The following is a 26,600-nucleotide window of genomic DNA, read 5'->3' on the forward strand; positions in this document are numbered from 1 at the left end:
GGCCCGAAGCTCTCTCCGCAATCCTTCTCCAGCTCAATGCCTCAATCATGAGACTCCCTCAGTCGCTTTTCCTGCTGGCTGTGGCCGGGTCTACTGCCCGGGCAAGCAACGACAAAGTTCCACGCCCTCGAGGTGTTGCCCCGGAGTGTAAGTACCCGAGCCCTGATCTGTTTATCCCCACCCCGAAAGTGTCCACACCCGGCGGATCATCAATGGGGTAGTAAATAAGGGCCATCTGCTCATATATCTTGTCATATTGTCATCCCTCATGCTAATTCATATGGAACCGCAGTCACCAAGTTCTACCAGGACCAAGAGACCTTCACCTGCATTTCGAATCCCTCGGTTAAGATTCCATTCTCCGCCGTGAATGATGACTTCTGCGATTGCCCGGACGGCAGTGATGAGCCTGGCACATCTGCCTGCTCACACCTCTCCCGTAACTCGCCATTGACGGTGGCAGAACGTCCGGGAAATAGCGACCAAGAGCTCGCTGTCGCATTGCCCGGATTCTACTGCAAGAATAAGGGCCACCGGCCCTCCTTCGTGCCATTCCAGCGTGTCAATGATGGAATTTGCGACTACGAGCTGTGCTGTGATGGTAGTGATGAATGGGCCCGCCCTGGAGGCACCAAGTGCGAGGACCGCTGCAAGGAGATTGGTAAGAAGTGGCGGAAGGAGGAGGAGCAGCGACAGAAGTCTATGACTGCCGCGTTGAAGAAGAAGAAGGAGCTTCTTGTGGATGCTGGACGACAGGTCCAGGAAATTCAAGACCATGTTATCCGACTGGAGGCTGAGATTAAGGGCTCTGAGATCAAGGTTGAGGGCCTTGAGGCTGAGTTGAAGAAGGCCGAGGATGAGGAGCGCAAGGTGGTTAGGAGTTCTGGAAAGGGCAAAGGCAAGGTCAATGCGCTTGCTGGTGTTGCCAAGGGCCGAGTTGAAGAATTGCGTGATGCGCTCTCTGTTGTTCGTGGACAGAGAGACGAGACTCGTTCCCGACTGAAGGAGCTTGAAGATATCCTCTCTAAATTCAAGGTTGAATATAACCCTAACTTCAACGACGAGGGTGTCAAGCGCGCTGTTCGCGGTTGGGAGGACTATGCTGCCCGTGAGCTTGGCAACGATGAGAATGCCGACGAGGAGCGAGATTTGGATGAAATTGCCAAGCCTGATGATGAGAACTCCGGCGTTGACTGGGCACACTGGGAGAACACGGAGGATGGCTGCAACGAATCTGATATACGTAAGAGAAGCCCCCGATACTTGCATCGACATCTACTAAAAAACGGCAACAGTATACAAGCTTGCCGCCTGGCTTCCACCTACTCTGGTCAACTTCCTCGAAGACCAGTTCTTTTCCCTAAAGGCATTCCTCGAATCCAGTGGAATCATCGCCAAGACCGAGGAAGGCTCGACCTCAGAATCGAAGGCTCTGACTGAGGCGCGCAATGCCCTCAAGTCCGAGGAAGATACTTTGAAAGATCTTAAGAACAAGCTTCGCGACCAACACGCCGACCTTGAAAAGGACTACGGCACCGCTGGGATTTTCCGTGCCCTCAAGGGACAGTGTATTAAGCAAGATGCCGGCGAGTATACTTATGAGCACTGCTTCTTGGAAGACACCAAACAACTCCAAAGGAAGGGTGGCTCGTCCATGTCCATGGGCAAGTTCGTTCGGATTGGCTACACGAGCGTCGAGGAGCTGAACGAGACGGGAGATGTCATTTCCATCGAGAAGATCTCACTCGAGTACGACAACGGCCAGCACTGTTGGAACGGACCTAACCGGTCGACCAAGGTTGTCTTGGAGTGTGGTGAACAGAACGAGATCCTCAAGACGGCTGAAGACGAGAAGTGTGTCTACTCGATGCTCGTCACAACTCCAGCCGTCTGCCCTGGTGGCGATGAGGGTGACAGCGTGCCTCGGTCGAAAGACGAGCTGTGAATACGTTTCGTAGTGTGAACTGTTTGATTGCATATGTATCGATTGATTTGCCGCCTTGCTTCCAAATACTTGAGGTGTGAGCATTAGATTTGATTCGAATAAATACAAGCGTGTTACATTTCCAACCAACGACATCACTGCCCCAGTAAATACATAAATTTGAACAACTCAACTTGAAGCTTACCACTCAAGGTTTCAAGTTTCAAGTTACTTTCAAGATGCCAAGCCTCTTCATCCATCAACTTAAACATTCTTACTATTTCCTAGTCGCTTACGGTGAAACAAATCACTGGCACATTGGACAAAATCCAAATATAATATTGCACGGCTCAAGGACCGAATAGCATAAACATACACTAAAAACAAAGCAACCCATCCCAAAGACCCCAAAAATCAAAACCAGACCCCATCATGATAAAAGCTTATATTGCACAGGAAAACAGTCGACTAGTAGTTCCGAACTTGGTTCCTACTAACTAGTTCGAGAGCAACGGGAGGCCGGGTCTGGTATGGGTTGTCGAGTTGGAGGAGGATGGCGGTGGCGACGGCGTGTGAGCTAGCTTAGTGCTGGTAGAATAATCAGACCTTCCTCCTATAACCAAGACAAGGGGGGAGGGGGATGGAGTAGATATTCTGCTTCAAGGAAAAAAAGGATAACATACGGTGCAGCTAGAGCAGGAGCAAGAGTTGCAGTTGCCGGAGCAGCAGTTGCACGAGCAGGGAGACATGTTGGATGGATGGGTTGGGATATGGAATGAAACCACGAAAAATTTAAGAAGGTTTTGTTTGGGAGATATTCGGATGTTTGTCTGGATGGAGAAAAAAAGGGACTGGCTGGGGGGTTGAAAGGCTAGCTTTATACTTCTTCTAGTATTGTAGTGATGCCAAGGTATTCTCAAGCCTCGCTTTTGCTATGCTCTGATGTACATACTGCATCTCCCGTACTCTCTCTCTTTCTTTCTCTATCCCTCACAAACTCACAGCTAGTAGTAAGCTAGGCTACGACAACTGCGGAGTAAGTTGGCCCCGATTCGATACCGGAAAGAAGAAAGGAAGACTCGGAACGGAGTCAAAAAAAGGAAACAATATTTCCTAATTCTTCATTCGTTGCTGGCTGGATTTCCCTCTCCAGCCACGGCCGAGGGTGATCCGTGAGGCAAACCCCAGCGCATCGCGTGGTCGAGTCAAATGGTCTTTCAGTACGGAGTAGGTAGTATGCATCTACCGTATTGTACGGCCTTCCTACTCCTCACGGTCTCCACTTTCTTTTTTCCACGCCCACTCACGCGCTACCCGCTTCAATAGAGCGGGTAAGTCTTAACGCTCTCGCCAATGACCGGGGTATTGTTTGGTTTCAGTGGCCGGTTTTCGCCAGTCCGAGGTGGGGAAGAAGTGGTATTGTATGATGGGCGGTGGTGGCCGCTTTCTTGCTACTTGCTATCTCCGATATGTTTTCTTGTGGAGTGCCCTTTGTGGCTATTTCTGCAGATCGATGTGTTGGTGTTGGCTCGGACCGGTTAGGTTCATGCGGATGACGAGGTGTGGTTGTTGTGGTAGGTTATGGCAGCTTGCTGGGGGGTAGTGTTTCCCTTTTCTTTTTGCTTCTCTCGTTTTCTGAGAACTCCGACGGATGGGGATTCTTTCTTTGTGTTCTGGGCGTTTTGTGTTGTTCTATGGGTGTGTTGTTTACAGACACTCGATGTACTTGCTCGCTATAGACACTGCGACTAATATACTTCATGACGGAGTTGTCACGACTTCGCAGTACATAGCATCTACAACTTGAATCTGTCTCGATTCACACATATAATGACGCTAATATTGGGCAGGCATCATCCTTCCACTTCAGTTGTCTTACGATTATGGAGTTGCTCCGCGGTATACTAGGCGGTTTGAACTATGTGGAGCTGGGGCAAGGACGCCATACCACTCTCCCCTCCAAGAGGAGCGGTTTTTAATTTCTCTTTCCATCATCAAGGTCGAGGCCTCCATCGTACCACGATTATGACGGCCATATGTCGAAGATCCCATGTTAGATCGACCCTAAAAAGCGCAGGTCGCCTAGATCTCCACATCGTTTTCGGGACGGGCCTCACGTTACTTGATGCGTACAGTCACGGCCATATCCATGGCGATGGCCGACAGGGGCAACGTGGTCCGTCATACAGTGGGGTTGACCCATGATGAATTTTTCGGCGCCAGGAGCGGCGCAGGGTCGGGATCTGGGCGTTGCAGCCTATGAGGAGGCTGGTGTTTGTGCGGATTGGGGACCTTGGAGGAGGGGCGCCCCGAGGGCTTATTGGCAGTTCTGTATTCTGAAGCTGCATATCCAAGCCCACTGTGGTGGAGTGGAATGCCGCGGGCTCTCGTTGTTCCAGCAATGATGCTCTCTATGAGCTAAGAAAGCAAAAGCAAAGCGAGACACTTTGGATATCGATTACATAGGGCTGCCGCCAGCTGGTAGAGTTATCAAAAGCGAATACTACATACAATCTCGGACCAAAGGAATCGGAAGGAGCGGTAGAAAGCGTAGAACCCACATGGAAATGATATTTCGTAAGTGGCATTGTAGAATGGTATCCTCTTTAAGAGAAGGTGAAATCAGATACATGGAATGCTTCACAAACTCCCTACGTTCTCACCGGGACTGGGACCTACCTACAGCTACATAGCTATCCTCGCACGGGTCCAAGATCGGGCCCAACGTACGTACCGCTCCGCACCAGCACAGGCACAAACTTGCTGGAATCGAGCAGGGCCGAAGCGCCGAGAAATCAAAGTGGATCGTTTCGTCTTCTCCTGCAGACCAAGTTAAGGCTACTGAAGCATATCATACTTTTGGTCCCACGGACCCTCCCCCGATATCCACGCGGTCTGATACCTATTGGGCCCAAGAGCAGTATTGCAAGGCACCCAAGCCGGCTTGAGATGACCCGCTATTATTTTCTCCTGGGTCAGTGCAGGCCAATGTCTGTCCTGTTTGCAAAGAATAATGGAATTCTGGGGCCGTTATCGAGGCAAAAAGGACGCATCGGCAAACATCAGCCGCGGAAGCCGATAGAAATTGGATCTGGCGGCGTGGAAATACTGCCGCATATGGTTGTTACGACGGGAAGGTTGACTGGGGTGGATCGGAATGTTTGAAAAGAATGGCCCAGGTGTAGACCTCCCATAGGTAGGTTGGGGGCGTCGAGCAGCCGAGGGTAGCAAGGGTAGCACGCTGATTCCGGGAGATTACGTCAGGCTACTTCTGCTACTACTGTTGCTGCAGCATGGTATTGAGAACTAGATAGTGACTATTATCCAGTCCTGAAGTACATCAAATCGATGTCGTAGCATATCTGCTGTCGAGGATATGATGCGCAGTTAAGCTCATCACATACACCGAGTCTAAACGACCCGAAGATTGGGTCGATGCCCACAAGGTACTTGATAGAAAGGAATATAAGTGATTCAGTAACCCGCAGTCATAAAATTTCGACTACAACGATTGACTAGACATTTTTTTGAGGGTTGTTTTGCTCTGTTTTGCATGAAAGGAAAACACAAACGACGGTAAAACTCCGCAGTGCCCGATCTCACATCACAACGCTACCATCCGGTAGATGAGATCTCTCCCTCATCGCCTATCTCCATTCGCATTTTGATTCGACAATGAACAAGATCCGTTCAAGCAGCTACCCATCACAGCATGGCGATCGAGTTGAATGGTTTACTTCTAAAGAGTCGGAAAAAAGCGGGGGGTTAGCCAGCGGGTCATTGTGTCGCGTCATTTTTCAGACAATGATAAGGGGTCAAGAGTCAAGAGTCAAGATTTCACATACGGGGCACTGGCATGCGCCGGCAGGGCACTGGCAGGAAGCGCCGCAGCTGCAGCCGTGGTCGGAACCTGGTGTTGGTCAGCGTCTGTTACAATGACTGAAGGAGGGGGAAACACGAGTGCAGGTAACCCCGCCATGACCCCGCCTTGCCAGGGTCTCGGGCAAAAAGCAAAGATTGGAGGGGTGAAGCGGGAGATGCGGCATGTGGTATAGCGAAAGGGGTCATAGAAGGAGGATTTGAAAACTCACCCATTTTGAGATAGAGAGGTATTGGTGGTTTTGAAAAGTGGGAAACGTAGAGTTGAGCGTAAAGCAAGCGATAGCAGGGAAGATGAGGTGGGGGGAAAGGAAAGGACGGGCCGCCGCCAGCTTTTTATACTCGGACCGCCCGTGACTTCCCGGTACTACTGCTACGTTACTGATGTACTCGCGCCGCACTGGGAATGGTAGTTCCAGAGTTATTCTTAGGTTTACTTACGAGTACAAGGAGAGCACATTTCTGCGCTCGCCCCGCCTGAGCACATTACCATCTTGCACTACTTGCGCACTCGAGCACTCGACCCTGTGAATATCGGCAAGCTGAGTGAGCCGAGTGAGCTTCGCCCCAAGGTCAACCTCGACGCGCCAATCATCTCCTCCAAAAAGCAAATCAGATTCTCCAAAGCAAAAAGCAAAAAGCAAACAACAAAGCACGCATAAAGCACGCATGGCAACCTCGGTCACTTGTTTATGTGGAGACGTAACTCAGTCGATCCATCTGGATGCTGTCGCAGACCATTCCCTGCTCCAACTATGTCATTGCACCAATTGTCGCGCCATCACTGGCCTCCTGGGTGCAGCGTATTATCTCATGCAGCATGAGCCCGCCACCTTGGATGGACTACAGATCTACTCCGAATCCCCTCATGTTAGCCGCTTCTTTTGTAGAACCTGTGGTGCTCACATCTTTGCCAGGTTGAAATCGAGTGGCAGATATCTGGTCGCCGCGGGGGTCGTAGTATTAGATGACACTCCTCCAGTGAAGAGTATCCAGCACTGGCAGTCCGAGGATACTGGCGATGGCGGATTGAGCACATTCCTTCCAGGTTGGCCAGCAAGGGAAAGATGTGCTCTACAGGCCGGTTTCGAACAGTCTTCCGACGAAGTGGATGTCAGTACCAGCAGCACAAGTCAGAATACGCTGAATATTCCGCTGCATCAAGGCGAACTACATGCTCAATGCCACTGCGGAGGCATCCAATTCTACATCACTCGACCAGACGTATCTTCATCCCAGGCATGGTCACCCTGGCCTGACTTGCTAGTACCCTATCACTCCAAATCGTCAGACAACCCCAACGACGTCAAATGGTGGTTATGCGATGGAGATACCAAGTATCTCGCAGGGACCTGTGCCTGCACTTCCTGTCGACTCGGCAGTGGATTTCCCATCCAAGCTTGGGCCTTTGTTCCCAGATCCAACCTCTTCAACGCTGACCGATCGCCACTATCCTTTGATCGTGGAACTATGCAGCGGTATGAGAGCTCCCCAGATGTATACCGGGAGTTCTGCAAACGTTGCGGAGCCAACGTTTTCTGGCACAACACTGGGCGACCAACGATAATTGATGTGAGTGTGGGGTTGTTGAGAGGGAGAGAAGCCAGAGTAGAGGGCTGGCTCGAATGGGCAACGGGGAGAGTTAGCTTTACCGAACTGGCAGTGCAGAAGGACCTTGTTGGCCTTTTAGAGAAAGGTCTGCGAGAATATCATGGGAGTCATAGTGAGCCTAGCTAGACTAAATATTTAATGGATCTAAGTTGTCTCTGTGATCTGTGGATGTTTCTGCCACCCAACACCGCCTCCACGATAAGACGCACATCTCTTTTTTTCTGCGGGCCTCCATTTAGCATCAGAACTGATTTCGCAAAAGTATTCTTTCCAGTTCGTCAAATCCCACGCCCACTCTCCCTTCTCAACGCCATGGCGCCCTTCGTCTTCCAAGGGAACGATGCGCCGCGGGGACCATCCGGAAGAGGTCGAGACAACCGAGACCGTCGGTCGCGTCCAAGACGCGATTTCACCTTTCGCTTCCCCCATACCTCCGAGCGACCTCTGCTAGCGCCGAATCGAGAAACGACACCGGAGCTTCTGACAGCAGACGATGGGAAATTGACCCCCAAATTCGCGTCTCTTGACGCGTTGAGTGACAGCGAGGAAGCGGAAATGGACCTCTCAGACTCTTCAGACGATGAATCGCGACCTCGAAAACGACGTGCAATCGCGTCTGACGACAAGGATGGCGATTCAAGGCCTAAACCAGCCCCAGCGCCAGCCCCAAAATGGTCCAACCCCGACCCATATACAGTCTTGCCGCCGCCCGATGAGACCACGGGCAAGAAACTTGATGTCGTGAAGTTGATTCGCAAAGCTCGGCTGGCAGCCAGCAGTGCACCAAAGCAGGAAGATGCGGTGGCCGACAACCATGACTTCATCTCGTTGGGCAATATGGATGGACTAGGACAAGAGGAAGAAGAGGACAGAAGAGAAATTCCTCCGGCGAATGCCCCCAGAGGCCCCAAGAGCATGGCGAATCAAAACCAGAACCAGAGCCAGGTCCCGAGCCAAGACTCGACAGTTTTGCAGCGCAAACGAACCCGTGATGATGAACCTAAGGGCTTCTCCACAAAGGTCGGAAAACCTATGTCAAGGTTCCACAGTGATGGCTCTGTGCTTTATGCTTGGAAGGCCCTGTCCCCACAGTCTGCTACACCCTGGACTGATGGAATGAGTGCTTTACATATGGGCACTCGTCTACACCAGGAGGTTCTTTCCTTTTACAGTTGGATCAAGCCCCATGACTTTGAACACCTTGTGCGACAGGATCTCATTCAGCGGTTGGAGATGGTGTTCAAGGAGAGATACCCCGGCGTACAACTGCATGCTTTTGGTTCTTTTGCCTCGGGGCTGTACCTCCCCATTGCCGATGTTGATCTGGTTCTTATGTCACGAGATTTCACTCGCTCTGGGAAGAGAAACTTTGGCGAAAGACCTGGCCAGATCTATGCATTCAGTGCATTCATCAAGAACGCTGGCATCGCGGTTCCCGGGTCCATTGAAAGTATTGCGCACGCTCGTGTGCCCATTATAAAATTCGTGGACAAGGTTACTGGGCTGCGCGTTGACCTGTCTTTTGATAATGACAGTGGTATTAGAGCGAACGAGACGTTCAGAATGTGGAAGGACCAGTATCCAGCGATGCCAGTAATCGTTTCGGTCATCAAGCAGTTCTTGCTTATCCGAGGACTGAATGAGGTACCGACCGGAGGCCTGGGTGGTTTCTCTATCACTTGCCTGGTTGCGAGTCTGCTGCAGCATATGCCGCGGCGTGAGGAGTTCAATCTGGGCAAGATCCTGTTAAACTTCTTTGATTATTACGGTAATATCTTCCGTTATGAAGAAATGGGTATTCGTATGAATCCTCCAATGTTCTTTAGCAAGGTAAGTGGAGCCCTAATACGCGATCCATTGTACAATATACCGTCCTAACACCCCACCGTAGCAATTCGCCAGCCGGGATCGTCTCACGATTGAGGACCCAAACAACCCAGACAACGACATCTCGGGCGGAACCAAGGAAATCGCATTGGTGTTCCGGACCTTCTCTCAGGCTTTTACCATATTGTCTCGGCGTATGGTTGAACTGACAAACTCCGAAGACACAAAGGGCAGTATCTTGGGCTCAATAATTGCCGCCAACTACGAAGAGTACATGGTCCAGCGGTTCCAACTGCGTGAGGTGTACGAGTCCTCCAGTCGATTCGACATCTACCGCAATCCCCCCTCCACCTCCGGCTTCTCCACCTCCGCAATATTCTCAACCGCCTCCGCCTCTGCCTCCTGGTCCGCCGCCTACGATTCGCGCCGCCTAAACGTCGCCCGCGTTGTATTTATTGTACAGTCTTTTATGACTGCACGATATCGGTCAACTTCTTCTGCGTGTTTGTTTAATTGTTAGAGATACCCTCCGTTACGCTCCGTGGAAATATAAATACATCTACGATGATGTCGATGTCGGCCTTGACTTTCGGTGGTAGTTTGGCAGCACCATTTGTTGCATTTTCAGCGCTTTCCTTTTTCTCTTTTTGTTGTCTTTGGTTTATTCTTACCCTGCAAGCCCAAAGCATATCCTAACCCGAATGCGAATGCGAATGCGGAATGATGAAACCCTTGGATGGACTTACCCCCTCCCAGGTATACCAATTCGAGTTCGAGTTCGAATTTCCCCCGAACCGGTTATGATTTCAAGCGTTCTGTCCGACTTGTGTTGATGCACTGCACTGCACTGCACCACGCTACATTTTGAGCATCGGCAGATCTTCTGTGACTGCTGATTCAACTCGCTCACTGTTATCATTATTCCAAAGGTATTTTTTATCTAGTCCAATGAATCCTTTTGGCCGAGTGGTGATCTGAGATTACTTGCTTGTCTGACTGGTGTTTACTCCCCTTCCGATCCTCCTTCTCATCGAGGACGAGCTATATGCTATTTCTTGGAGAGGATACGAGGTATGCAATGATTTTGGAGAATTGGTGGAATGATTTGTTTTCCTGTCACCTCTTATCTCGACATGCTCGGTAGAAGAACAATTACAACTAGAATCCGAGGACCTTTGAAAGCGACGGCGAAAATGACGGGATTTTTTTAAAAAAAGATTCTAGCTTGGCGAGGCCACCAACCGAGCCGGTCAGCTTGAAATCTCGCCAATCCATGGATGTAGACGGAAGCCGCCATGAACTTCAGCCTATAATCCTGTTCGGCAGCGAGCTCCAGGAAAGGCCTTTTCTCACCTCGCAAGGCTGGTATTCGATATGTAAGTAACTCAGGCAAGGCATGAAGTGACGGCGTATGAAGATCAGTAACCTCTTTACTGTCCACAACATAAACGCCCAAAATCCTCAAAATGGTGCCCGTGATGACTGCAAGCCGCACGAGATTCGGATTTTTATTGATCACCTGTAGCTCATCAGGAGGTGCATTTTGCAGCAGGGTTTTTCAGAACCCTCGTTCCATTTCCTCATAATTCTGGCTCTCTACCAACTCAATATTCCCAGACTCTACAGTCAGGAACTCTGCAGCTAGAAAATGAATGGCCGAACAATTGAAGCCAAACGGTAGCACTCGGGCATCTTCCCAATCAATGACCCCATGAAGCTGGCTTGTTTCTTCCACAAAGATGTTCATCGTGTTGAGGTCCAAATGTGAAAAGAAGCCTGAAAATCTCTTGAGCTTCGGGCATACCTCGACGAGTTCCTCTACTAATGGAAAATAGGGCCTGACATCAATGTTCGAGCGAGTTGGCATGTTGAGAATCTTCTGGAGATTTGGTTTGACATAGTTCTCGATTTCGTGTTCAGTTCTGAACACGAAGCATTTGGACAAGACACGACCGAGTGAAGTTACGCATTGCACGGGGGCTGGTTCCCAGTGCTCGTCTGCTTCCATCCAGGTCTTCCCAGTTATTCTTTCCATATGAAAGACAAATACGTTATCCCTAGAACGAACCGAGTTCTCAATCTTTGTACATCTGGAGCGTAGCTTCCAAGAAGGCGGTTGGTTGATAGCTGGATTCAAATCCAGGGGCTGCGTTCGAAATTGAATAATCCGACAAGAGCCATCATCCATGAAGACTTCCAAGGTAATGCTTCCCAGCCCTTGAACGTTTACTCGCTTGACTGACACCACTTTTTGCCCCCAAATACTGGCAGCGAGGCGGTGCGCCTGCATTTGCTGTTTTGACTCGGTGCTAATACATACCGTAGAGAAATCATGATCCTTTTTGATCGAAGAATTCTATCAAAAGGCAGAATTGCCGGCATTAAAAATATCAGATTAAAGGAAATGTACTATACCGTCAATACAAGCGCTAAACTAGAAGAGGCAAAACCAAAACAATAGCGTAACTAACAGCTCCTCGTTTACAGCTAGATAAGATGACGGGGCGATTTAAAAAAGACCAATCGATCCAAATTCAAATCTCAGTTTGATAATGCCGAAAACTTCAAGTTGGAGCTTTGCTTTATTCCCATGTGATGCGAGCTGTGCTAGCCTCGATCAGACCTTAGCGGGCTTTCAGGACAAATATTTAATTCCTGCGCCATGAGTCATGGCACATCAACTTCACTCTGGAAACTGGCTTGAATCTGATTACAGGTAGTCTCTGTTAAAGATTCTTTCTACCGGCAGTAATGGCATCGCTCAACTTACCAAACGAGCTACTGGTGGCCATTGCAGAAAACCTGCAGTCGATGAAAGAAATAAACGCCTTTGCCAGAACTAATCGACATTGTCATACCCATTTGAACCGACACCTCTACCGCTCTTCTATATCGAGAACAGATAATTACGGACTTCATTGGGCAACAGAACGGGGTCTTTCAAGGACCGTTGAAATTTTCATCGAGGTGGGCGCCATTGATGGGCCTGATGCCGCGAGGACCATAGAGGTGCCCCTTAATATCGCAGCTTTCCGTGGACATGTCAAGATTGTCACGCTTCTGATCGAATACGGAGAAAAGGCGTGCGGCGACATGAATCTGAATGTATATTGCCAAAATGCCCTCAGTGAAGCAATCAAAGGTGATCAAATTGCGGTAGTGGATGTCCTCCTCCGCAAGGATCGAGCAAACCCAGAAATTCCTTTCGCGGATGGGCAAAACGCAATTCATCTTGCAGCTCGGTGTGATAATGGGCCAATGATCAGATTACTCCATGATCGGGGTGTCGATCTATACTCTCTGTATCAATGCAACACTTCCGCATTACAGATTGCAGCTATAGAAGGCAATTTGATCGCCGTGGACGTGCTTCTGGAGTGTGGTTTCAATCCTAATTTCATTGACGGTAACGGTGATGCGCCTATTCATGGATTAGGCAAGGCTTCCCGGGGAGCATTGTCTAACGAGAATGGCATTTTCAGTCGCCTGGGCTATGAGAAAACGCTGACCAGGACTCTACTGGACTATGGTGCGGATCCTTATTTGAAAAATCGGTATGGGTTCATGCCATTGTGGATAGCCTCATACTTGGGACTGGGTCGCGAGGTGCAGACGTTGTTGGACTACGGCGTGAATCCCGATGGTTTGGATCGGAATGTTAATGCACAAAAACCTATTTCACTTCAAGAGTTTGTACGGATGGAAAAGGAAAGTCTTTCAGGGTTCGGCCATGGTGGCTCTGAAGACCATCTGGACCATAGCCTTCAAGTTGGCACCACACCGCTATGCATTGCGGCATGTATGGGACGCTTTGATCCCGTCCTGTTGTTGCTAAAAAATGGAGCAAATCCAAATGTGAGAAATCCAAACGGCGACACGCCGCTACATCTGGCTGTCTTGAACAAAAAAGCAGGATTGGTCTCTCTCCTCATCGAAAAGGGCGCATATATTGATGCCAAGAACGGTTCTGACCAAAGTCCTCTTCGGCTGGCTTTGGAGTCTGGTGATATTAGAGTGATGGAGGTTCTCTTCGAGGCAGGTGCCAGTATAAACTGCATCGAGTCGACAAATCTTAATCCAATATTCCGAGCCTTGGATTATGGACACTCTGATTTCGGACGGACTGCACTACTACCACCAGGCATCGTCGATACAGGAAATGATAGCACTTTTGTTTATCAAAACAGCTGGCCACACCGTATGCCTTACTGGAGAGATCCTGATGCCGAAGAAGAGGGGTGTGAGCGTGTTGTCGAGTGGTTTCTCAAAAGAGGAACAGACGTCAATACGCAAGACCCTCTTGGTCGCACCATGCTACATCAAGCAACATTTCAAAACTGCACAGAGTCAGTCAAGCTCCTCCTCAAAAGAGGGGCCAACCCCATGGCAAAAGATTCATTCGGTCAAATTCCCCTTCACATGGCATGCAGTTTTGAATGGTATAACAGCAAACAGGATATTTTCAAGATCCTTCTTGAAGCTGGCAGCGATCCCAATACTAAGGACGAAAATGGCGATACTCCTCTGCATATGGCTGCACGGAGTTCATTTTCAGTTGGACTTCGTATCCTCAGACGGGATGACCGGGCGGACTTTATGGCGAAAAATAACCGTGGCAATCTCCCCCTACATGAAGGGATTGGTATGGTAATTACTTGTGACGACAGCCTGGTGGAGCTACGAAGAGCCTACACTGACTGCAACTTGGTGAACAGTGATGGTAAAACCATCTGGGATTTGATTTGGCAAGATCTAGACTTCGACGACACGGTGTATTTCACCGATGCTTTCTCTCGTGTGCTGCTTGAAGATGAAGAGTCCGAGAGCGAGTCTGGATCTTGAGTTGCTGCTTCGGGTGACGGGTCAGGGGAGGTCAACTCAGACAATAAGGATTCCTCACATGCTAGTGAATAGAATACGGCATCCATGGATTATGAGTCTCTTTCTGTATTCAATCATATTAGTAACATTGATTATAGACTCCGCCATGAATTGACGGCGGGAATACTACTAGTTACAGTCATTCTCGAAATCGCCTTGACTAACGCTGCTTCAAGTTAGCGTCGACCATTTATTTAGCTGGGCGCATTAAACTGAGGGGTTCGGTAAAATGCGCCGTTCATATCATAGTAGGATGAAGCCCATGGAATCCCATAGAATTTTCAGATGGATCTTTGCAAATTATGTGGATAGTGGCTTGACCCTATGTGCCACCGAAATTTTGCATGACAGATGTAGGCTTGGCGAAGGTGCTGCCGGCCAGCCGATGTCCAAAAGTTTTTCTTAACCAGCCATAAACACCATCTTCACTATGCTTTAACTCAGGCCCCCCTTTCAGAAAGAAATATGCTCTCTACGTTACCAGCAGAGTTGCTGTTCTCAATAGCAAGCTATCTGGATAGCCACACGGATATTCGACGGCTTGCCTCCTGTTGCCGTGCCTTATATCCAGTTTTGTTACCCAAAGTCTTTACATCGATCGACCTGATAGAGCACCGCAATGGCCACTTGAGTCATTTGGTACACACACTCGCATTCAATCCGGAATTAGCGCAAGAAGTGCGCACTTTTCGTGTCGCCGTTGCCAGGCAGCCGACTTCCGGCGTGCGATATGAACAGGAGGTTATTCTACCAGTTCTGAAATCAACATTGGGGCCCAACGACAACCTATCCGGATGGGACTTGCAACTAAAGAGTGGAGAGAATAATGATGAATGGACTGTTCTGCTTTTGGCGCTCATGCCAAATCTGGAGGACCTGGTCCTACAGGTTGATGGATTTTCAAACTACACTCTCGAGTGGATGGCCAGGATCGCCGAAAAGGAAAGCTCTGGTTTGTCTAAATTAAGACATTTTGCACTCGTGTGTTCGGATGTAGATGGTGGCCTCAGCTCATCGCACTTTCTCCCAATACTTCGACTTCCCTCGTTACGAAGCTTCTGTGGCGATATGATATGTGATGCTGGTACATCTGATGAGGAATATGTCGAAGATCAAGAGTTCCATGCGGCCAGCTACGTGCCTGACAATATTCGGTACTCCAATATCACTCATATCCACCTCAAGTCCAGTTGTTCCCGAAGAGGCTTCGCGGATTTGATCGGCGCACCCAAGAGCCTCGAATCTTTCATCTTTGAGCATTCCGATAACCCGCATAGTGCGGATGATGAGGGGATGTACGCGTCGAGATACTACCCACCATTGCAAAGACATCAGGAGACCTTGCAAACATTAACATTGACCGACGATTGTACCAACGAGTATGCCACTTACCAGAGTCACGACTATGATTACGTCGGATCATTCGCAGGATTCAGTGCGCTGAAGGAACTTCGGCTGCAGATATCTCATATACTAGACTGGGACCGGGGCTGGAGTTCCATGGGCAACACATCAAGGAATAGATTCAGTGATGTTTTGCCTCTGACGCTGGAAAGCCTTATCCTTGATGATCTAGAATCAGAGCATACAACTGAACTAACTAAGGAGTTTAAAGACCTGCTCTCAGGAGGGAAGTGCCGCTACCCTAACCTGACTTATTTAGAGGTCAAGGGAAACTGGATGCATGTCCAGCAGTCAACTGAGGAGTCTAACGCTAAACCTCGTCCTATACCTGCCATGTTAGAGAAGTTTGCGGACTTCAAAATGGAACTAGAGTTTTTATGTTCGGCTGCGGGAGTTGGGTTTCGTCTACGTGATTTGCACCTTGAGGATATTATCGAGCGGAATTGTTTGTTTGGCTTTTAGAGTGATGTCCTGTGACTGGGTAGTTGGTCACTATAGCAAGTTGCAAATAGGCTTGCATAATAAAATCTGCTTCTAAGGGCAAGTCTCCTATCGGCAACAATCTCATTCCAGTATCTCTCCATATGTACTACTTAGGTAGTCTCTGGTCCGGACCTGAAGGCTCCCAAGGTAATAGAAAAATCTACGTTAATGTCTTGGCAGCAGGTCCAGAAAAGAGGAGGGATGCTGGGAGAAGAACCCCCCTTTTTGCTAATTGGACCACTCTTAGCACCTTTTCTGCTATATAATTTAAACCTACTCGTTTATTAACCTCATTTTATATAGAGTACTAGTAGCAACCTGAGATGGAACAGATTGGCCAATTTATTCCATCTTCAGGCCCAGGTAGCTACTAGTTGGAAACCTTTGCGGCGCCACTGTATACTGGATGTGGGGGAGGTGTATCCAAAGTTTATATGGTAAAATATGCTAAGAAAAAATGTACAAGGGAAGTGGTCTGATTAGCAGAAAGGGTGGTCCTTCTAGTATCCCTTGAAAAGAGTGATCGAGTGTGTATCAGTCAAGCCTATTTTGGAATGACTGTAGTACTAGTACTATCTCCTATGAATATGAATACCTCTATAATATACAACCCGAATTCCGCAATGACAATATTCAAAGACAACCTAGGAATAGCCACTTTTTCTGGACACTCAATCCATATTAACACCGCGCATCATCGTCCATTATTACTCAGCCATATTCACAGGCCCGCTATCTAATATAGAATATGAAAACCTAAAAAAGACGCCGAAAATGACGATTTCATACTACAAAATTTCATACATTGTAGCGAGGCTTCTATTCACAACCACTCGCCTCCTCTCAGCTTGCAGTCAGCACCAAGGAAGGCGAGATCTGGAACGGGGCCATTGTATAACAGCATGACAATTTTTGGCAGATAAAACGAACGCGTGTTAGTACTAGTACTATTGACTTAAGTAATTTGGGGCGAAAAACATAGAACCATTTCTGGCCCCGACAGTTTGTGCAGATCATTTCTTGGTTCATATGAAGAAGAGTGCGAGCCGTCCTCGCCCCCAATAAATGTGGATCATGATTGAAAGTCATCTAACCGACGGAATTGAGCCAAGTGGCCCTGGAAGGGCTTATAAATAGGCGAAACTGGGTAGCCACTGGCCCCGGGGATAAGGTGTTTGTTTTTCCAGTCTCGCGATTTCCTCAATCTCAATCCACCTCAACCTCCAGTTTCAGTTTTATACGGAGATTACCCAAATACTCGTATATATCTTACCGAAAACGAAGCCTTTCAAGTCATCATGAGATATCTCAGCCTCCTTCTTCTCGGTGCCATCACTGCCTTGGTCAATGCCGCAGCTATTCCAGAGCCGGAAGCTCTCGCGATGGAATTGGTCCCACGATGTGGAAACTGTACGCATTTTTATTCCTTCTTCTAGTGCCACGCTTCCAAGTCAGGAATACTAACAGGAATATTGATATAGCTGGACAATCCTGTTTGAACAATGGCAGTCGGGATGAATGTTGTGATGGTATTTGTTACTACCAGAACAGTGATGCTAGTCAGCCGTTGCTGTGTACCTAAGGAGTCTCGTTCGTTGAGCCGAGGCATGACAGGTGGTAGCTGACGGTTTATTAACTGGTCATAATCCATAGACGGAATGAGTAGATCAAAAAGGGGGCTATCTTTGTTGTCGAGTACAAAATCTCGACTCTTAATCAATAAATGTGTTCTTCCAATTCACTACTAGTATAAGCACTAAATCGGAAAGGGAAAGCCAACTTGAAGAAATGCCATTACTAGTATCACGGTATTTTATAGCTCAGTCCGAGGTTAAATCTGCTGTTTAATTTCCTAGTATAATGGTCCCTATCGAACCACTGCTTCGCTGAGGTCCTCTTGAGAACCAAACAGGCCATTCACTAAAGGATCTGGCTCGTGTGTCCAAAGAATCTCGACTAGAATTTGTCTTTTACAGACATTGCCAAAGCATCCTGAGGATGGAAGTTGGCGTAGCTCGTCAAAGTATTTCCGCACCTCGTTCCAAATAACTTGTTTCTTCGATGTTATGAGTTACGGCCATGCTGAAAGAAGCGTTTGACCGACACAGTTTGATACGCGTTCCGTTCCTCCACAATTCGACATCCATATGATCATTTCATGGCTGCACTCCTATAGAGTCTCAAAAGACCACTGATCCACATTAGAGGATTCACCAGTGGGTAGCATGAAACCAGTGGGTAGCATGAAGGACCTTGGTCGAGCGCAGTGCATAATCTATCTTTGCACCTCAAGACCCCAACAGCTTCTGCCGCCATGCCCAGGTGGAAAGACAAAGTTGGCAACGCAACAGCGGTGATGTTACTCTGACCACACTATTCAAGTTCTCCTCCAGAGCTGTTTCTACCACAAGCTCTCTAGGGCTGCCGATGCTGCCCAGGTCCCAGGTGGATGATCATCTTTCTGAATTCAACCATAATAGTATTTATTGTCGTCTTTGCCATGAATTGACGGCGGGAATATTACTAGTTCGTACTAGTAGTATCTCGTATGAATATGAACAACTCTATATACAACCCAAATTCCGCAATAAGAACAGTCGAAGGCAACCTGGGAATAGCCACATTTTCTGGACACTGAATATCAACACCGCGCATCATCGTCCATTATTTACTCAAGCCGTCTCTCCACATCCAACGGCGGGGTCAACATTCCCTCATCCTGAGTAGAATAGTCAATGGCAGGGGAATCGATGACCTCCCCTTCGACCTCAAGACTCTCAACGAAAGCGAGATGCTCCTCGGACAACGAGTTCTTGAAGTCCGCGTCAGGGCTTGCCCAAACATAATCCACCCATTCCTCCCCAATAACATCACGAATCTCAGCAGCCAGCTGCAAAATATTTGCGCGGCGCGTACGAGACCAAGCCCGATCAGTAATCAATCCCTCAGACGGCGTCAAAATATTTGAAGTCGTCGGAGTCGAAGCACCCTTCCCTTCGAACTCCCCATCCTCACAATTCTCAAGCCCATCAACAATACTATTCCAAACCCTCAACGTCTCATCCAACTCAGCAACATTACTCACCCCCATAACACTAACCCCCAATCTCCTCCCAGCACCCACACTCTTAACAGAAATAAACCCGGGATCCGAATCCACACCCTTCGCCATCGGCGCCCCAAAACCACCCGCCCCAGCCCCATCCCTCAACCACGACTCAAGCGCAAATCGAATAGCAACAACTTCCAACTTCTCCCCACGTCCATCAGCAACACCCGCCGCATCACGCACAACACCCCGCAAAGCATCAGGCGCAGGATGAAAATCCCCCATAGACCCAATCGGCACCCCATCCCTACGCAAAAGTCCCATCCCCAACGGCGAAGCATTAGGTACAACGTCCACACCAGCCTTGATCAGCCTAGGCAACGCCTGTGTCGCCAACCGCGTATTCTGCAACGTAAAGTTCGCATAACTCATAACGATATCGAGCGGTTCACCCGTCTGGACGAGAATCATTTCCGCAAGTGCTGAGAGTACGTCGACCGGGTATCCCGAGATACCAACATAGCGCAGCACACCTTCTTCATCGCGAAGGCGTCGCAATTCGCGCACAGCGGTTAAGACTTCTGCGGGAGTGACAAATTCGACGTCATGGCAGTAGACGACGTCTAGATAATTTGTGTGTAATCTGTTCAGACTGCGGCGGACGCTGGATCGGATCCAGGGTGGGGAGTAGTCGAATGAGGACGAGGCGATTCGGCCTACTTTTGTAAGGAGGTGGTATGTGTTTCTTGGGTGGGAGGTGGTGATTGCGGGTGAGGATAGGGCTTGGCCGAGGAGGGATTCGGCGGGGCCGTAGTAGGGTGATGTGTCGAAGGCGCGGATTCCGTGGGATAGGGCGCGGTGGACGAGTTCTGTTGTTGGGAGGGCGTAGGGGTCTGCGTTGTATTGGGAGTTGAAGGTTGCTGTGCCCATTATTAATGGGGGGGAGGGTTGTTGAGAGGGGGGTGGAGGGGCGCATTGTCGGGGTGTTCGGAGCGGTTGTGGTGGCAGACATTCAGTTAGGTGGGAAAAGAGAAAAGAGAGAGATGATTGAGAGGAAAAATATATTCAGGGAAGATAGAAGATAGAGACAGGGGAAGAGTAGGATAAGTTTGGATCGAATTATCCCGATGCGGAGGTCGGAGTGGGACAGAAATGAAGATAATTGGAATTCCCCGATTTCCCCCACTCCACTCCGGATGGCGCCATGGCGCCATGGCGGTTAGTTTTGGTTCAAGGCTGTTGCCAAACCCTTTCCATTTTCAAGTTAGTTCAAGTTTCCGGTGCTAGTGAAATCGGGGGGGATTGAAGGGCGAGTGGCTCGGAGGAAGTTAGGAAGTTCCCAATTGCCGCTTCCTCCGGCGGTGGCAAAAAAGTGGTACTTTTGTGATTTTTATTACTTTGATTACTTTGATTACTTTGATGATGCAGGACAACGGCATTAGAACATGTTCAGTTTACAGCTATAGTACATATGATTTTCCCAAGGCAGAGTGGAGAAGGGGAGAAGGGGTAGAAGGGTAGATGATATACACAGGGCCCCGAGAGGCCGGAGAGATCAAATCATCGCGAGGAGTCGATGTCAATCCCTCAGTCTAAAACAGGTAAGAGAGAATAAAATGGAGAGGGCTTCTCCCTCACGGGAACCCCCAAAAACGCCATGCTATGCCAAATCAAAAGACGAGCGGATCCGGAGTACTTTGATCGCGACAAGAGGCGACCGAAGTGGGCGGGTGGACGGTGGACGAGCGGAAGGGTGGACGAGGATGCGCAGGTGGAAAACGGAACCCAAACCCATGTCGCAATAATTCAAATAGGATAGAGGATGCGACGAGACGCGCAGGAAGTCAGGAAGTGACCCCTATGGCGGGTACTGCTTCACCGGTCCTTGTAGACCTTGGGGTTCCAGCCTTCACTCAATTCCTTATCCTGGGCAGTCTTTCGCTGTGTTTGGCGGACTTCCATCTCTATCCGTTCGCGCGCACGCAAAATCTTGCTCTGAAGGTAGAAGCTGCCACCCTTCTGAGGATCGTTCAGATCGAACAGCTTCTTGAATCGCTCCATGACATGTTCGACGCTGGGTTCGGCGCCGCCACCGGGGGGGCTTGACGTTGAGGATCTTGTAGGACTCATCGAGGGTGATTCCGGAGCCACCGCTGAAGGCACTGCCTCCTTTCTTGCCGGCGTTGTGTTTGCCGGTGGCCTGGGCCTGCTTGTAGGCTTCACCGAAGGCGCGGCCGAAGACCCGGGCTCCGGTGATGATGACTTGGGAGACAATGCGGTGCGCCTGGAGTGGAGAGCAGAATTGTTAATGGTAATTCCAATGACATGAAATGAGACGGAATAAGAAATTCAATAAATTCATCTCTGGAAAAGTACTCACCATGACGTGGACGGGGAAGGGCGATGATCACAAGGAGGTGAAGAAGGAAGAAGGGGAAAATTTCGGCTGCGCGTTTTAGCGTCGGCTGGAGTGAGCAGTGAGTATACAGTAGAGGCAGACACGGGGAACACAACGGAGTATAGTATTTAGAGTAATATCAGCAAATGTAAATATATATCTCATTCAACATAATTCTCATGATCATTATTTCTATTTCTAGAATATAACATACCATAGATGTAATGTACTATTCTATACTCTTCTCCTACTCCCACCACTCTCGGCCTCAACACAGTCACATGTCCCCCCCAAATTCCCCCCCGCAGATCACTTTGGAGCCGACGAACCTCCCTCATGCCCTGCCCTGCCCTTAAAAGCATTTGATCGCCCGCTCCAGATGAGCTGACAACGACTCCCATGACGTCTCCGTAATTGGATGGCAGCTTTAGGTACCTTTCTCTTCCCCTGCCCCCCCTCCCCTCTCCATCCAACCCATCTGATGTTATCCAGAAGATCTTCCGTGGATCGATTCCATGGCACCCTCAACGCCCATGCAGGATGGCCAGTCTGATTCTTTACCTCCGACCATCGCCGCTTTCTCTCCTTCTACCATCTCCGGCTCTGCCCTGACCTCGCGGCAACGCTCCAGCGTCATCGTGCATCGCAAATCACCACTGCTGGTGGCTACGCCGCCGTCCATCACCAGGGCCCTCGCCTACTCCCACCCATTCCTCTTACCACTGAATAAACTCGTCGGCCTATTATCATGGACAACCGGGGATCCATGGCAGAGCTTCCTATTGGTAGCCACCTTCTGGACAGTGGTGCTATATAGCGATGCCATCATTCTCTGGGCGGGCCCGATTCTCGTCGTTGTCGGCCTGATACTCGGCATGTATGGACGGCGCTATTCACCCCTCTCATCAACAACTTCCACCGGCGAAAAACACCCGGGGAAGACGTCGGCAGATACCACGACTCGCCATCAGAAAAGCTTGGACGATATCGTCGAGACTTTGCGTACTTTCACAACACGGTGTAATATCTTACTCGAACCCTTGCTCGATTTGACCGATTTCCTATCCACACAGCGCACGGCAACGTCCGCAACGACTCGTCCTGCGTTAACAGCTCTCTTCCTCCGTATCCTATTGGTGACACCCATCTGGATCGCTTTAACCCTCCCTCCCTTTTACCTAATTACCTCCCGCCGCGTCGTGATGATTGCCGGCACTATAATTCTCACATACCACTCGCGCCCGGCCCGAGTATCGCGCGTCATTCTCTGGCGCTCCCGGGCTGTACGCCGTCTATGCGGCATGATCACCGGTCTTTCGGTGGCAGATGGGCCGAGCGCGCCAAAGACACAAGCCCAGGGCGAGGGTCAGGGTCAGGGTCTGAATATTGCGACTCGTCGGCGTGGAGATGCTTCCGGAGTGCGATTTACTTTTGTTGTGTACGAGAACCAGCGGCGCTGGCTTGGAATCGGGTGGACTTATTCCTTGTTCCCGGCTGAACGGGGCGCCTGGACTGATGAACATTTGAATTCTGTTCCGGCGAAGGACTCGTTTGAACTTCCTGATGTTCAGACCGGTGGCTCTAAGTGGCGCTGGGTGGAGGGAAGTGAGTGGCGCATCGAAGGTGCGGATAACTCTACGAACGGGAAGGATCCCAAGACGTCTAATGTCGAGGGATGGATCTACTATGATAATAAGGTATGCGTCGAGTCCGGTTTACAAATTCTCCCCAACCTATTTCTAACAGTGTGATCAGTGGAATGACGGACGCCGTGGCCAAGATGGATGGGACCGATATACACGACGAAGGAAGTGGTACCGCGACGCCGAACTCGTCGAACTTCCACAAGAAAACAACGAACCGTCCGAAGAAAATTTCTCAGCGTTAACCCAGGCCCTAGAAAAGGAAAAAGAAAAAGGAACCACCAAAGAGAAAGGGTCCGAACAGGAGCCCACCACCGGCACCAGTGCCGGCCTTTCCAACTCCACGCCTCTCAAATCCCGCCGCCGACGCTGGTTCAGCAGCGGCAGTAAGGAGAAAGATCGCGCCAGCAGTGTCGGCAGCGGCGGCGACGGTGGCGGAACCTCCGCTGCTGATGTCGGTCGATCTACCAGCTCGAATCCGAATGCGAATTCGAATGCGAATCCCGCGCCTTCAGCGGACGGCCCTTCTTCGGATGGTGGTGCACGTGTCACACCCCCACGCCCGATCAGCACCAATTCTCGCAAGCCGTCGCAGCATAGTGCTCGCGAGGGAAGTGCTGTGACGAGCGATAGTGCTAGTACTCGCGAAAAAGAGATTGCGAGCTCGCAGGATCGGCTTGATCGCTGGGGGATGCGTGCTGCTGGGGGTACGGAGAGGGCGGAGCGGGAGTTTGGATTGAGTGATGAGGTGAATATGGGGCTGAGTTGAGTTGAGTTGAGTTTAGCTGGACTGTCCTTTTGTTCGTATCCATATCATCCTTCTGGGTGTCCATGCATCACTTTTGTCTTGGCCTTTCTCTCTCTCTCTCTGTTGGTGGCTTTTCTGGGGGTTCTTGGGGGTTGGAGCGGTTTCGGTTTGTAGGGTTAGGGTTTTACGTGAACGCTTTTAAATACCCTATTGAAGTTCATGATGCAGACGTTGTCACATTGCTCGTTGCTCTATATATTACAATTCTATGCCGTACAATTCACATAAACATCATATCGTAGCAGAGGGGTGTGGTGGATGCAGTGTAGGAGGACTTTTGGAGAGAAGGAAGAAGCAAATGGAAAAGGGAAAAGGGAAAAGGAAGAGAGAGCCTGCAGAGAAGGACACATGAGACTCGAAATGCCGATTCACGCAAGTGTCAAATCCCATTGCAATTCCTCCAGAATATCAAACCAATGCACATTCTCCATCTTCTTGCCAGCCGGGTTTCGAGTATAGGCATCTCTTCTCGACCACAGAATCCTTAATACCTCTTTCGCGCGCTGAGTATTCCCAATGCCGAAATTACTCTGCAGCTTCGCCAGTGAATTGACGACGAGATCTCTGTGCGCAAAGACTTCGCTCTCGCAGCCTGAGATGAATAGCGGGAATGTGAGTGCCGAGTACTCGCAGTGGTCGTCCAGATGAAGTGATCCAATGCGCGAGAGACATCTATCAACGGCGATCGCTTTGGGTATGGAAATTAATGAAGTCAATTCGATTTCGGTTTCGGCGAGGTAGGGGGTATCGGCGGTTGTTCGTGGTTGGGGTTGGGGTTGGGTTTGGGTTTGCATGCGTTCGAGGATGGAGTGGAGGTATACGAATCCTGCGTCGCGGAAACATTCTGCGACGAGTTGGAGGCGGCTTAGGGTTTCGGTTGTTAGTCCCTGGGGGATGATATAGCGGGTGTTGGTATGGGACCACGTGAGGAGGGAGTCGTTTCTAGAACAGTGAGTTAGCTAATGCAGTTCTTTAATTTGGAAATTTGTGTTCAAGTTTCCTTAATGGGAGAGCGAAACGCACATGGAGGCTATTGCGAGGCGAAGAGAAATCAGGTCATTTTGTAGAGTGGGAAGTTCGACGATGCTTGCGCAGAGATTCAAGATCTGCTCGGTGTATCCGATGTATATGTCCAATCTGGGCGGGCCCAGGTCTGTATGTGTGGCAAAGTCCTCGCTAGGAGTAATGCGCTTGCGATTGCTAATTCGAGCCATGTTATAGGCGTAAACATATCTATGCAATTGTTAGTTAAATTGTGGCCTTGTGTCCTTGACACCAGCCTCGAGTTATATGACTTACAAGCCTCTCAGAAATTCTGCTGCATCCCGGTCCATGGCTACCAAGCCACCGCGAGAAGCTATTAACCGCTGTAAAGCATTCAGGTGAACCACCCATTGCTTCACACTTCCACGAACAACTTCATACTTGCACAGTAGCCCCACTGCCAACATGGTATCATCGGAGAGACCATTTGTAGAGCTTTCGGCGATCGCTGTCCGGATACCGCTGAGAGCTCGGCCGTAGAAACTTGCCGCGGCAGTTTGTGCGCTGAACCCCGCCGAGCGGTTGGCAAGGTGAAGAGCAGAGACCGCGCAAACTGCCTTCATTAGAAGGGGTGAGGATATTGCGCGAGGAATTAGTAGGGACCGTAGTGGGTTATCGTCACTTTCGAGATTGGCGAGAAGTCGAGATCCGAATTCCACGTGGTATTGCAGGTAATGAGTCTCACGGTCGCCTAGGTGGCTGATAAAGCTGTGTTGCCGTGGAATCATTGTCAGAATATCGCTTTGGATCCATGATGGAGGTGTCGTGTGTTCATCGATCTGGTTTCCGTGGTCTGGTCGTTCCTCCAGATCAATGATTCGTCCTCGTGGCGAGGAAGGTTGAGATGGACTCGGGGAGAGCGAGATTGTAGTAGGCGAAGGTTGCATGTACATCCATGAATCTGAAGAGGGCGATGGTGCCGGGGACATGAGCTGAGACGGCGTGGAAATACTCAGCCGTCGTCGTTTTTGTTCGTCTGCTTGGTTGAAGACTTGCGCTGACGGGCCCAACGGTTGCACCCAGAGATCTCCATAGCCTTCGCAGGTTCGACCCTGCTTAAGGCAATTGTTACAGCTGGATAGTGGTGAGTCAATATTTTTTAATATATATTTGATCAATCAATATTGCAGAAACAAGTCCTACCTCGGTTTGGCTTTGTCGCAACCTTTGCGGCGCTTTTTGCAGGTGATGCATCCCGAGCGAGTCCATGGAGTGCCAGATTGACGGTTTCGGATCTTCTTCGCGGGGGTGGCCCCGGAGATATTCGGAGAACGTGCCCAACCGGTATCAGCGTAGGTTGTCATGGTGGATGGGGGGAGTGAAGGTCACATCGAGATCTGTTCCCCGCGAACTGATAGCCACGGTCTGTCCGCCATACCCGATCGGGGCAAAATTGCGCCAGCACGTGACTCTTATCGGGCTGTCAGGGACCGCCCTGGCCCTAGATTATGTACAACATGCATGCATACATACACATACTCACATACTCACGTTGTGAAACATCGATATGTGTTAGTCCTAGGAGAGAAGGTACTGTCGAGAGTAAGCACGGATGATGATAAACTCTGCTAGTACATTCCATATGTAACAATGTAGTAGTTATATAGTTACCAACTAGTACCTACTCGTAGTGCATAGATCGCACCAAA

At 49.6% G+C, this 26,600-nt stretch overlaps 10 protein-coding genes across 10 annotated transcripts; 6 read left to right on the forward strand and 4 right to left on the reverse strand.

Annotated features, from left to right (window-relative positions):
• Positions 1-47: 47 nt before the first annotated feature.
• N7481_009059 (uncharacterized protein) lies at positions 48-1,945 on the forward strand (the record flags this gene model as incomplete). Its single annotated transcript, XM_057268278.1, has 3 exons — positions 48-147; positions 293-1,243; positions 1,296-1,945. The coding sequence occupies 3 exons, from the start codon at positions 48-50 to the stop codon at positions 1,943-1,945; spliced, it is 1,701 nt and encodes a 566-aa protein (XP_057118955.1).
• A 4,671-nt stretch (positions 1,946-6,616) lies between these two features.
• On the forward strand, positions 6,617-7,540 carry N7481_009060 (uncharacterized protein; the record flags this gene model as incomplete). Its single annotated transcript, XM_057268279.1, has 1 exon — positions 6,617-7,540. The coding sequence occupies one exon, from the start codon at positions 6,617-6,619 to the stop codon at positions 7,538-7,540; it is 924 nt and encodes a 307-aa protein (XP_057118956.1).
• Positions 7,541-7,726: 186 nt separating this feature from the next.
• N7481_009061 (putative topoisomerase family protein TRF4) lies at positions 7,727-9,761 on the forward strand (the record flags this gene model as incomplete). Its single annotated transcript, XM_057268280.1, has 2 exons — positions 7,727-9,244; positions 9,306-9,761. The coding sequence occupies 2 exons, from the start codon at positions 7,727-7,729 to the stop codon at positions 9,759-9,761; spliced, it is 1,974 nt and encodes a 657-aa protein (XP_057118957.1).
• Positions 9,762-10,799: 1,038 nt separating this feature from the next.
• Positions 10,800-11,531, reverse strand: N7481_009062 (uncharacterized protein; the record flags this gene model as incomplete). Its single annotated transcript, XM_057268281.1, has 1 exon — positions 10,800-11,531. The coding sequence occupies one exon, from the start codon at positions 11,529-11,531 to the stop codon at positions 10,800-10,802; it is 732 nt and encodes a 243-aa protein (XP_057118958.1).
• A 461-nt stretch (positions 11,532-11,992) lies between these two features.
• On the forward strand, positions 11,993-14,083 carry N7481_009063 (ankyrin repeat domain-containing protein; the record flags this gene model as incomplete). Its single annotated transcript, XM_057268282.1, has 1 exon — positions 11,993-14,083. The coding sequence occupies one exon, from the start codon at positions 11,993-11,995 to the stop codon at positions 14,081-14,083; it is 2,091 nt and encodes a 696-aa protein (XP_057118959.1).
• Positions 14,084-14,587: 504 nt separating this feature from the next.
• Positions 14,588-15,988, forward strand: N7481_009064 (F-box protein; the record flags this gene model as incomplete). Its single annotated transcript, XM_057268283.1, has 1 exon — positions 14,588-15,988. One exon carries the CDS (start codon positions 14,588-14,590, stop codon positions 15,986-15,988), a length of 1,401 nt encoding a protein of 466 aa, XP_057118960.1.
• Positions 15,989-18,677: 2,689 nt separating this feature from the next.
• N7481_009065 (D-arabinose 1-dehydrogenase (NAD(P)(+)) ARA2) lies at positions 18,678-19,988 on the reverse strand (the record flags this gene model as incomplete). Its single annotated transcript, XM_057268284.1, has 1 exon — positions 18,678-19,988. The coding sequence occupies one exon, from the start codon at positions 19,986-19,988 to the stop codon at positions 18,678-18,680; it is 1,311 nt and encodes a 436-aa protein (XP_057118961.1).
• A 945-nt stretch (positions 19,989-20,933) lies between these two features.
• Positions 20,934-21,441, reverse strand: N7481_009066 (import motor complex subunit PAM16; the record flags this gene model as incomplete). The annotated part of the gene is made up of 3 exons (XM_057268285.1): positions 20,934-21,132; positions 21,185-21,342; positions 21,439-21,441. 3 exons carry the CDS (start codon positions 21,439-21,441, stop codon positions 20,934-20,936), a joined length of 360 nt encoding a protein of 119 aa, XP_057118962.1.
• A 530-nt stretch (positions 21,442-21,971) lies between these two features.
• On the forward strand, positions 21,972-23,868 carry N7481_009067 (PEX28-32 family peroxisomal membrane protein; the record flags this gene model as incomplete). The annotated part of the gene is made up of 2 exons (XM_057268286.1): positions 21,972-23,153; positions 23,212-23,868. 2 exons carry the CDS (start codon positions 21,972-21,974, stop codon positions 23,866-23,868), a joined length of 1,839 nt encoding a protein of 612 aa, XP_057118963.1.
• Positions 23,869-24,275: 407 nt separating this feature from the next.
• N7481_009068 (Zn(II)2Cys6 transcription factor) lies at positions 24,276-26,255 on the reverse strand (the record flags this gene model as incomplete). Its single annotated transcript, XM_057268287.1, has 4 exons — positions 24,276-24,849; positions 24,931-25,140; positions 25,207-26,025; positions 26,095-26,255. 4 exons carry the CDS (start codon positions 26,253-26,255, stop codon positions 24,276-24,278), a joined length of 1,764 nt encoding a protein of 587 aa, XP_057118964.1.
• Between the last annotated feature and the right edge of the window lie 345 nt (positions 26,256-26,600).

This window comes from Penicillium waksmanii, assembly GCF_028829765.1.
Source record: "Penicillium waksmanii strain IBT 27052 chromosome Unknown utg000008l:1.0-5622682.0:1.0-5626561.0, whole genome shotgun sequence".
In the NCBI taxonomy this organism is placed as follows: Eukaryota; Fungi; Ascomycota; class Eurotiomycetes; order Eurotiales; family Aspergillaceae; genus Penicillium; species Penicillium waksmanii.